This window comes from Galeopterus variegatus, unplaced genomic scaffold, assembly GCF_000696425.1.
Source record: "Galeopterus variegatus unplaced genomic scaffold, G_variegatus-3.0.2 Scaffold3730, whole genome shotgun sequence".
Classification (NCBI taxonomy): domain Eukaryota; kingdom Metazoa; phylum Chordata; class Mammalia; order Dermoptera; family Cynocephalidae; genus Galeopterus; species Galeopterus variegatus.
The window spans coordinates 17,010-28,513 of record NW_007729841.1 but is presented as its reverse complement, the minus strand read 5'-3'; the positions used below and the strand labels follow the sequence as shown (position 1 = coordinate 28,513).

The 11,504-nt window shown below is 38.6% G+C and overlaps 1 protein-coding gene across 1 annotated transcript in view; it reads left to right on the top strand.

The window, feature by feature from the left end:
* LOC103601428 (acetyl-CoA carboxylase 1) overlaps positions 1 to 11,504 on the top strand; it is a gene marked incomplete at its 3' end in the record, with an annotated part of 154,829 nt that overhangs the window by 128,345 nt on the left and 14,980 nt on the right. Inside the window, exons 30-33 of the mRNA XM_008585835.1 lie at positions 4,821 to 4,844; positions 7,485 to 7,628; positions 8,668 to 8,764; positions 9,647 to 9,754. Of these exons, the coding sequence (XP_008584057.1) occupies positions 4,821 to 4,844; positions 7,485 to 7,628; positions 8,668 to 8,764; positions 9,647 to 9,754 (373 nt within the window). The remainder of the gene's footprint in view (positions 1 to 4,820; positions 4,845 to 7,484; positions 7,629 to 8,667; positions 8,765 to 9,646; positions 9,755 to 11,504) is intronic.

Genomic DNA, 11,504 nt, shown 5'->3' with positions numbered 1-11,504 from the left:
AAAAAAAAAAAAAAAAAAAAAAAAAGTACCTCAGAATAACCTGGAAACAAATTCTTCAGTCAGCCTATACTTTTGATCTTCTAAAATATAGCTATGTCGGGCCGGCCCGGTGGTGCACTGGATAAGTGCGCCGCTTGGGAAGCGCGGCAGCGCTCCCGACCGAGGGTTTGGATCCCACATATAGACCGGTTCCCGCTCACTGGCTGAGCGAGGCGCGGGAGCAACACCGAGGGTTGCAATTCCGTTGCCGGTCCCCAGTCCGGTACGGGGGCAACACTGAGGGTTGCGATCCGTTGCCGGACACGGAAAAAGACAAAAAATAAAATAAAATAAAATAAAATATAGCTATGTTTATACAAACATATGTAAAGTATATTATCCCATAAAATTTGTGACTATGCATATGGCTCTGTATATTTTGACAGTCTGGGAGTAAAAAATTTAAAACTCCAAATGATTTTCATGAGTAGTACACACTAGTGAACATGCATAATTTTTTTAACTTTTAATCTGTGATTCAAATAAGCATCAACGTTGATGCAGGAGATAGAAGTATATTTTGTTGTACATTTCTGTACATGTATAATGGGTGAGGACTTATTGGTGTTTATTTCCACCTATTTCTTAGATGGAAATCCATGCTTTAGTTAAGTTGGGTTGCATTGCACCTTCTTTGCTCTTTGTTCCTTGTGAATTTGGCCTTCTGTGTTATAATGTTTTAATCTGAATACTTCCCTTTCCTCATGTCTTACATCCAGAAGAGGTCGGCTGTGATCTCCCCTGATAGTACATGTTTTGGTCATGGATCATTTTAGGCTCCTTGGCATCTTTAATGTTCAGCTGTCCATGAGCGGCTTCAGGTTTTTTTTATTTGTGAGGAAGATTAAAAATCAGAAGCCTTCCATGTGACTAATCAGCAGCCTGCTGCCATTCTTGAGAATTCTGATAATCTTTGACACCCAGGGATTATGACCCTTCTTTGGATAGTACTGAGACACTCAGAAGTCGTCCAACTTGGAGCATTGTTTAGCAGTGGGAGCACTTGGTTGTAGTTAGCGGGCCAGAGTGAGCTATAAATAAATAAAATCCTACAGTGCCTGCTTCCTTCATTCAGGGTAGTCTGCTGATAAGATGCAAGCATCTGGCAGAAGAGAAGATTCTCAGCAGGTTTAAGTGCTTACCAATGTGCTTTCCTGTATCCATGGCTCAGCTTCTAGTTTGTGCTGTGTTATTGTGGCACTCTAGACTTGTAAGATTGGAGAGCCTAGTTTAAAACTCTCAATATATCATTAGGGTGGCCCAAGGTCTGTTCTTGTCAAGGAAAGACTAGCTGATTCCAGGGGGAAGGAAAAGCAGAATCCAAGGCACCTGTAAATCCCTGTAGTTTTGTGCTGTGGGTTTGTAGCTAATTATACAGCAGGCAATAGTAATAAGCTGTAGCCCTGTCACTGTACTTGTTTCAGAAAGAGCAAAATCAGAAAGAGCAGAGCAAAGAAGGGGCTTTGGAGGGGCTGCAAATGAATGAAGCAATGATCATTTTATTGTAAACTAAAGCTCTGCAGTAGAATCAGGGCATCTGAAGTGGAAGGAAGTGAAGGGGGAGATGCCAGTAGAAATACAGTGTTCAGATGTGTTTTACAGCTCTTGATTTGGATTCTCCTGCAGAAATACAGTCACTCAAGGAGACCACCACTGGCCTCAGCCCAGTCAAATTGCTCTTTCTCTTATGGTACTGCTGTTACTGACTGCTAGTAGGTTATTCAGCCGACCTCTTCTGATTCTGCTTTGCTGCCTGATTTCAAAAGATTTGCCCTATACTGGCTCTCAGTCACAGCTTGATGTAACCACTGCTTGTTTGCATGCATCCCCATCATTTTCATATAGGGTCTTTTTTCTTCAAGTTAAAAGGCAAAAGAATCAGGATCATTTTTTTGTGATAAAAGATTTATGTAGGGTTAGCTAGACTCAAGCAAAATGAAATTCAGCTGCAAGGGATGGTAAAAAGGCCCAGAGAAGTTGTGATTGCCAGAGAAGTCAGTGTTTCTTAAATTAAAGAAGGTTCAGCTAGCAGGCAGCAACTCTGACTTTACATTCATATTGAAGCAGGCTCTCTAGCCATTCTGGGCAGGCAGATCAATAAAATCAGGGGTGACTTAATGCCAACAATCTCAGAATTCAATGGACTTCTCTTGTCCTTCTTTAAAATCTATATTGATGTGGAATGCTAGCTTTAGCAGCTGAGATGAGAAAAAACCAGGTCTAGATTCTGGTTTATGACATCATATTGAACAATGTCCTTGGAAAGCATACTCTTTTGTTTCTCAGTTATCACATCTGTAAAATGGAGCTAATATTCCAGAAGGAGAGTGGTTCCAATATTTATCAAAACATTGTAAATGAAGATTCAAAATAATAAGAACTTTGAAGAACCCAACAGAAGATTATGAAAAGTGAATTGATATCCCATTTATGTATTTAAAAATATTGTTGATTGCCTTATCAGAGATTGAGCAATTTGACTATTTTTGCATGATGAGTAAGCATTGAAATGTGGTAAATTTTATTTTGTTTTGTTTTTAGTTAGATAAATGGAATATTTGACTCATATAGAATCTCTTCCTCGGTTTATTTTTGTACAGACCACAGGTCTAGCTTTCTGGTGTATCACAATAGTGTGCAGTATGCCACATTTTTCATATTTTTAAATTGATCGAATAGCCCCTGTATAGGATAACAAAATATGTAAATGGTCATTATGGACATGGCTAAGTATTTCCCTGCTCATCTCCCCTATGGCTCCACAGATTCTAACTCTACCAAAGAGGATAAACTGGCTCTTAAATTTACTTCTTACATGATTGACTTGGGGCAATTCATTTAAAAACTGGACATGTTGGGAGTTTTTGGTTTTTACCCCATACTGTAGATGGTACGTAATTCCTATAATAAAGCAGCAGGGGGCACCCTATGAGAGCTTCAAAATTGCTGATGGAGAAGTGTTGGCTTTTTGTTAGTGGTGGTGGTCTTTTCAATTCTGGCTTTTTTTCTACTGAAAACTTGGCCCTCATGAGACTGTTTTATTAGTTTAAGAAATTGGTTGAGTTGAGAGATTACACTGGTTTCTAACCAAAAACTTGGATGAATGGAACCTGAGAATGCTTTGGTTAAAGGGTTCATATCTCTGAACTGAGATTCATGGTAAGAGACTGTGCCAGGTGCCTTCTTTCTTTAGAATCCTTTATATCTTAAAAGGAAGACTTTCCCATATTCTCATTAGCATCTGCAGTTAGTTTTCTGTTCAGCTACACCTCCCTGTGCTGTAGAATCCGTGCATTCTTTTTATGTATTGATGAGGGCCAAGTGCATTATAACTAAGGATTTCTTGTAAAATAAAACACATTCTTCTGAGTGAGAGGCGCAAGGAATCCAAGCAGCAAAGGTTCAGGTTTTTTCACTCAGAGGTTGCTCTTGCTGCCTTATGAATTCACTCTGTGATACAGGTTTGATGCAAAGAGCATTGCTACTCACAAATCACACGATGTATACAGTTTGTGTGCAGCGATATGTCACAGCTTTTTATTTATATGGCCAGCTCAGTCTATTCTGCTTCTTTCACTGCCATGAAAAGTGCATCATTTTCCTCCCTCTGTCTTCCTTCCCACATATCATCAGCACCACCCACTATGTTCTGCCCATTAAGTCCTCTGTGTGCCAGAAAACCCCAACAATGATTAAATGCTGATAAAAGAATGTTAGAAGGTTAAGATATCAACCAATCAACACCCTTACAATACCCCTAAATTGTGGGTGGTAAGTATAACATTGCCCTTTTAACATTGAAAATAAGAGTTCTCTGATTCTTCTTTAGTTGAGGAAATGACTGACACCAAATTTTTTTAAAAAAAGAGTTAGTGGCAAAGACCAGAGAGAATGCAGGAGACTTGCTTTGCAGTTTCCCATTCTTCTCCTTATCTTTCTTTCTTATTTTGACACATTCTTTGTAAGGAAGTTCTAAGGCTAGCCAAATTGAGGTAAGGTTTATATTTATGAGAGGCCTAGAGTTTTTAAGCTAACAGCAATTTTTAAAAAGTATTATTACCCTAAACGCATTTAATTAAAAAGTATTAATTAATTTGACAAAGCATACCACTCTAGTCATCGAATCATTTATCATTACATTCCTGCATGACTTTCAGTCCCTTTAAGCTCCTATAGTACAGAGTACACAGCCCTACCCCATGGGAGGAAAACCATGGTTGAAGAGACTTATGACAGGTAACTGAGAACCCAGATTACTGTATTTTTTTTTTCTTTGGAGGAGAATTCATAGGTCCATCACATATCCTAGAAAGGCAATTAAGTTAGGAGGAGTTGTGGAGTCAACTTCTCTGGACCTCCTATTACACTTTTAGTAATAGGAACAAGAAAGAAGGGTCTCTAAGAATCTTGTCAAGAATTATATTTCGTGTTGAAGCTTACTTAAGGTAATGTGCCATACCATATATAGCTTAAATTAATTTTTGCCAACCTTTGTTTTGTCACTACTCTGGATTATTTTTTGGTAACAGAGTTATTAAAAAAAATTCATGGTAAATACATTTCTGGCATTTCCATTAGCAGCTGCTGTGGTGAGGTAGGTCACCACCTGTCTCTTTCTGGCATCCTGGGGGTTGAAGGGTAATGAGCACTTAATTATATTTGCTGAATTCCAGAGCTGCCAAACTGGAGCTCCTCACAACTGGTCTGTATCTGCTCTGACAATTCTTTTATTATGGCTTTTACTAACCAATCAGTAACTAACTGTGGTTGTTTAATTACAGAGGGAACATCCCCACGCTAAACAGGTACCGTATGTTTAGTTTCTTTTCCAATTAAAAGCACCTTTTTTGTAACTTAGAATAGTGAAACCAGGAAAAAATAACACTATACTTGACAAGCTAATGTGTTATCTTCTGCTAGGGAGTCCCGAGCTCACCTTCGGACATACTAAATTATTCTTTCCATTTGGAAAACATGTCTTCAGCTTTTCTTCACCTGTTCAAAAAGCAATAGCTGAAAAGCCTCAATATGGAAAAGCTCCCATCAAGCCTTATACAATAAGGGGTTTGTTTGTCTGATGTTCAGTTTTGCTGGAAACATCTTCTTCTGCTAAATTCTTTGTCTAATTTGGGGCTTTCAGAGGAGAAACCCTTAAGGTTACTCCTATCCTGGCAAATTGTTCACAATTTTCTCAATTTTAGTTTCTCTAATTTGCTTCTCCTTTCATAGGAGTGCAAATCCAGAAATAGCTGATCTCATGTTTTATCAGTCTGTTAGCTATTTTTCTAAAGTGTTAAAGTGTTATGATATGAAAGTCAAGTTTTGTTTTAGACCTATGTAGACTAACATTGGAAAAGTGTAAGTTTTGATGTGTTAAGCGCTGTGAAGAGATTTCCAGGCCAATGTAGCATAAGTGATATTTTAGTACTTTGAGTTCTTTCTGCTTTCTGAGCCAAGCAAGACAACACAATGCAAGTTTGAGAGGATAGCAATTCTGATTGGAATTGAATCCACAAAATGCTAAAGCAGTAATAAATAGGTTGGTGGCAAACTCTTTTTCGATGATCAGTTACACATGGAAATATTTATAGGTTTACATTTATTTTGTCCCTCTCCCTTTAAAATATTAACTTATGATCAAAACTGATCATAGCTTCTAGAGCCCAGTTTGGATGTGTAGAGAAAAGGCAGTGCTTTTATTTGGTCCTCTAGTCTTCCTTTGGAGAGTGGGCTTGGTTCATTCCTGCCTGTCTTTAGCTGCCCTGGCCCATGTGCCTGCTAGTGGGGGAAAATGAATATTACATATTTCCCATGGGGTTCAGTTGAGTGAAAAAGATACTTAACCCCATGTTTGCCACAAACACAGCCTGTCAGCTTATTCAGAGGAAGTTCCCTTTAAGTGTTATATGGAACCCATTTATCTTTTTTTGTCTAATGCCAGGCAGGTAGGAAAGATAAGATGCCTCACAAACTTGCTTCATTAGTAAGTATATTTGGTGATCCTAGAAAAGAGGAGGATGATAGCATTACTGAGTTAATATGACTCTGAATCCCAGTTTCTAGCAAGCACCATGTGTAAGACTTGCTTGATGTATGTTTCATTTGTTTGTCTCATTCATGGTATCAATGGTTTCCTCTCCCACTCTGCCTTTCTATTCCTCAGTACTGACAAAAGATGAAATACCTTTTCCATAGTCATCACTTGCCAAAGGAATAAAAACCTGGAGTGTCAGTCTCTATAGTCTGTGTGAGCACCACTCCCATCCTATAAAGAATTCCATTGCCTTGTATAATTATGATTTGCAACAGGGTACAATATGTACCCAGGTCTCAAGTTCATATTGCCATGCCTCTTCTCCCTGCAACACTGCAGGTGGTGTATTTCAAGGAGATTTTTTTGGGCAGTTCTCCAAAGTTCAGGTGATATTGCCTTGATCTGAATTTGCTTCAGATTAGTATGCCAGTAACATGTCAGGCAAGTCTTGGAGGCATTCTTTAGCTTGGTCCTTCCTAACAGGCTGGCCTGATTGGGCATTCAGAAATACTTCACAGTATTATTTATCAGTCTATACTGCATCAAAAAATATACAGATTCGTTATGATTTTAGAGTGAACAAATTAGTTCATTTCTCTTTAAGCATCTCATTTAGCAACTGTTTGTCATGCTTACACATACTTTGAGACCCATGCTCTATCTACCCTTTTGTATCTTGCTGAAAATTATGAACGGCTTTCAAGAAGATATTTTTGCTTTGGTATAGATTTGGGGCTGAAAAATGTCTCTTTTTCAAAAAGGGAAAACTATAATCCTAGTAAGTATCCCTATAACCCATTAAAGGAAAAAGTAAATACCTCAGTAAAGGTCCTTTTATGGACTGTGACTTATTTCTGTACCATAAATAATGTTTTTAATAATGATTTACTAAACCATTCCAGATGACTTACTTAGAATTGTTGTTTTACATACATAAATCCTCCTTTCTCTCTATGTATCTGTGAATACTTGATCTGTTACAGTTCCTAGAAAAAAAAAATACCTTAAGTGTTGCATAGTTACAACTCACTTGGCTTGCTTACTTCCTTTTAAAGGGGGGGAATGTTTTAGGGAGGGGGAAGATGCAGGATGGTTTTTAACCCCTATGTGCTGTTCATTTATTAGACATATATTTTTGTATCAAAATTGCCATAAAATTTCTGACAGTCTGTATGTTTCTATTTGAAGAAATTTTGGAGTGATGAAAATATAGTTTGTATGGGGAAATTGAAGAGAAAGAGTTAACATGAATTTAGCAAGACTACCTTATCCATAGTGGGTAAAAAACCAAATCTGCTCTGCAACCTGACCCTACTTCAGAGTTTTCTCATAGCTCATTTTCCCTGCTGTTACTCTCCCAATCCTTGTTGCTACCTTCCTGTCTAATTAATTTGATTGAATTACCATTTAGAATGTCCTTCTCCTCCAACCTCAACCACTATGGCATGACTCATGTAGCTAGTGTCAGCGATGTACTGTTGGACAACTCATTCACTCCACCATGTCAGCGGATGGGTGGAATGGTCTCTTTTCGAACTTTTGAAGATTTTGTCAGGTAAGACATTGTGTAATTGAATCTGTACAAGGGAAGCCCTGGTCCTCTCTGTTTTGGCATCTCAGCTTTGTGCAGAATGAATACAGGTCTCCAGAATAGCCATGATCTAACTAAGGAGATGTAGCCCTTGTCATATACACCCTCAGAGAGGTATATATCCTCCCATTTCCACCTCTCATTCAGACTCTACAAGCCTCTACTTGTAGTCTGAGCCTGGTCAGAAAAAAAGAAATAAACAAAAATCTTCTTTTCCTTACGAGCTAACAGAAGAAGCTGTCTGCTCTGTGATGAGTGAAATGTCAGGAGAAATTAAACACAACACTCTAGTGAGCCCCACCAGAGACGATACATCTTTTGATTAAATGCATTCAGCATCTATCTCTTGATGTATAGTGATGCATTACCCTAGGGGGAGGGGTAATTACATTGGTCTGTCACTGCTTTAGTACCAGGCTCTTTCTGTTACTTTAAAGACCGATGGTGACAGCAGTGCTCATATCTTACATATGAGAAAACAAAACAAAGCTTTAGATCATTCTTTTTTTTTTTTTTTTTTTTCCTTTTTTTGTCTTTTTTTCGTGTCCGGCAACGGACCGCAACCCTCAGTGTCGCTCCCGCACTGGACCGGGACCGGCAACGGGATCGCAACCCTCGGTGCTGCGTCCGCGCCTCGCTCAGCCAGTGAGCAGGAACCGGTCTGTATGTGGGATCCGAACCCTCGGCAGGAGCGCTGCCGCGCTCCCAAGCAGCGCACTATAGCAGTGCGCCACCGGGCCGACCCTAGATCATTCTTTTTTAAAAAGAAAAAATATATATGGTTTATTAAAGTTTAAAGAATCCATCCTCCTAATTTCTGCCACTTGGTAAAATTTTGCATGTCACCTCTAGCCACTGGTGATTCTATTCTGTTGACTATTGAGCACAGGGCAGGATAGATTATTCTTTTAGACTGAGCTGGCAATGGCAGCATTAGTTTCCTACCACTTAGGTTTTCTGCTGCTTGAGTTTTCATGGTACGTGTTTCTCTGGTATTTTTCAGGATCTTTGATGAAGTCATGGGCTGCTTCTGTGACTCTCCACCCCAAAGCCCCACATTCCCTGAGGCAGGTCACACATCTCTATATGATGAAGACAAGGTATAGTGTCCCTCTTGGGGGATTGCTTTGTTCCTTCAGACATGGGACTTGTACTATATACTATCTTTCTGACTTTGGAACATTATAGGGAGGAATTCATCTTTTTACTCTACTTTATATTATTTAATTTTGTATACCTCATCAAAGTCTTTTTTGGAAATAGATGGAATATAAATTCTAACTTAAAAAAAACCCATTTAATCTTGGAATCCATACTGTGGAATGGGCTTAGCTATACCCATCGCTACTGCCTCTGGGTATCTGAATGTTATCTTAAAGATCTGAGCTTTGGTTGCTGGGATTCTTACTTAATGATGCCTTGTGTCTTTGCATAGTGGTGCTATCGTAGTCCTCAGGGAATGGTGGACTTTAGATTGCAGAAAAAACAGGCATTTTATTTAAAACTTTGTCCTTTTAGTAAATCCCTTCTTTTAATTTTGCACTAAACAAATTGTTCTGTTCTTTCTCTCCATTATTTTTCCATGGTTTGATACTTCCATTGTTTGATAAATTGTAAGGAAATATATTATGTGAGAATATATTATGGTGGCTTCTGTCATTTTTCATCATGTCTGTGAAGAGATGTGACATATGGTTTCACCCCCATTTTATTGGTGAAAAAGTTGAGACATAGTGATCTTCAAGTTCTTGTCAAGTCATATTTGGGGCCACCTCTACCTAATGTCTTTGCTGCATTTTAAAATTTATATACTTTACATTATTTAATGTCTGTTGTGGCTATTGGGCAGTGGTTTCAATTTGCCTGTTCTTATTGGTGGGCAAACCAAAACATCCTCTTTTTCAGATATTCTACCAAGTACTTCTCCCTGCCTGTGTGTTAGCCATCCTCATCATTTCTTTGGCTTGTGTTCTTGGTTACAGGTCCCCAGGGATGAACCAATTCACATTCTGAATGTGGCTATTAAGACTGACTGTGATATTGAAGATGACAGGCTGGCAGCTATGTTCAGAGAGTTTACCCAGCAAAATGTAAGTCCTTGATTGGATGGAAGCTGGTGACGTCCCCTTTCCCACAGGCTGTGTGTCATAGCCATGCTTTCACCAGTTGCTACTTGTAAGGCCTATCAATGATAATGGCCATGTCTTTTATCATAACTATCAGAACTATGGCTGGTTCTGCCTGTAGGGATAAAATTCCAAAGTAATTTAATAATATAGAATGAGTGTCTTTTATGTCAAGAAATACAGACCTCAAACATTTAAAATGTTTTTAAAGAATGTTGTGTTCCTAAATCTCTCCTAGAGCTCTAGTCCTGAACTTCTAGTCACCTGCTAAATATTTTCCTTTGGTGACTTAACTCCACATGTTTAAGCCCAAATTCCCTTCAAGTACCTTCTATGTCTTCCCCTCCTATCCCTTGAAAGTATCAGTTATACTTATATTTTCCTTTCAATTTTATGTCCCTTGGATATCTCATGTTGACATCAAACTGTATAGTCTAAACTTAAATTTCTATCATTTTCCATCACCTCTTCTCATTCCCCTTAACAGCTCTCCCCAAATAAAACAAAACAAAAAAACCTCACAACTGACTAAACCCTTTACCCCCAATCCTTCAGAAATCATTGACTTTCTCCTTTTCCTTGACATTCCATTATTTCTACCCTTCTACCCACAATCTGTACATATTTATTTGTATCTGGTCAGTCACCAAGGTCTGTTGGTTTTTCTTTGCAGTGTTACTTACCCTTTTTCTACTTTTTCTCCTCAGTTTTTAAATTCCCACTGCTACTTCTCTGATTTGCTTTTATTTTTTTTGATTTTCTGGTACAGGGATTGAACCCTGAACCTTGGTGTAATCAGTACCACGCTCTAACCAACTGATCTAATCAGCCAGTCTATCTCTCTGATTTATTTATTTATTTATTTATTTGGTGGCTGGCTGGTACAGTGATCTGAACCCATGACCTTGGTGTTACAAGGCTGGGTTCTAACTAACTGAGCTAACCAGCCAGCCCCCATCTCTCTAATTTAAACTTTTTCTATCTCATACCTGAGACACTGCAACAGGTTTATTTGTGATCTGCCTATCTTCTCCCCGTCCAGACTGTTTCCATTCTGCTCACCAACACAAAATTAAATGTCCAGAATGTCCCCTTACCATGTTATTCACTCACTCAACAATTCTCTCTTACCTTCAGGATACCTCCTTAATTTCAGATTTAACATCAGCCTATTAACAAAGGCTAACAATCTAGCCTTTGCTGGTCAGTGAAAAGACTCAAGCCTTTCTTGTCTGACCTACCTTGTTTACTTCATCTCTTCTACTGCCTCTTTTCTGGAATGTTTTCTCCCTCCCTCCCTCCCTCCCTCCCTCGTTTCCTCCTTCCTTCTTTTCTTCTTTCTCCCTTTTGTTGCTTCCCCCACTCCTGCTTGTCTTAGGAACTGTCTCATATTTCACCACTTTGAAGAGGACCTCTGAGTAGCCCTAACTAAAGTGAATTTTTCTAATTGTCAGCATACATTTATTAGCAGTAATAGTACTTTTTATTTATAAAGAACTTCTACTAAATTTTTTTATTTGTACCTCACCACAGTACCGTGGGGTTGGATTAGTTAGGAATTATTCCAATTGTATACATGGGAAAAAGCTCCAGCTCAGAGAGATTAAAGCCTCTTGGTCACCAACTAGAAGATGATAGAGCTAGAATTGAAGGCTTTGATGCCAATTATAGGGGGTACAGATCTTGGTGTTTTAGTAAATAATATATTCTTACC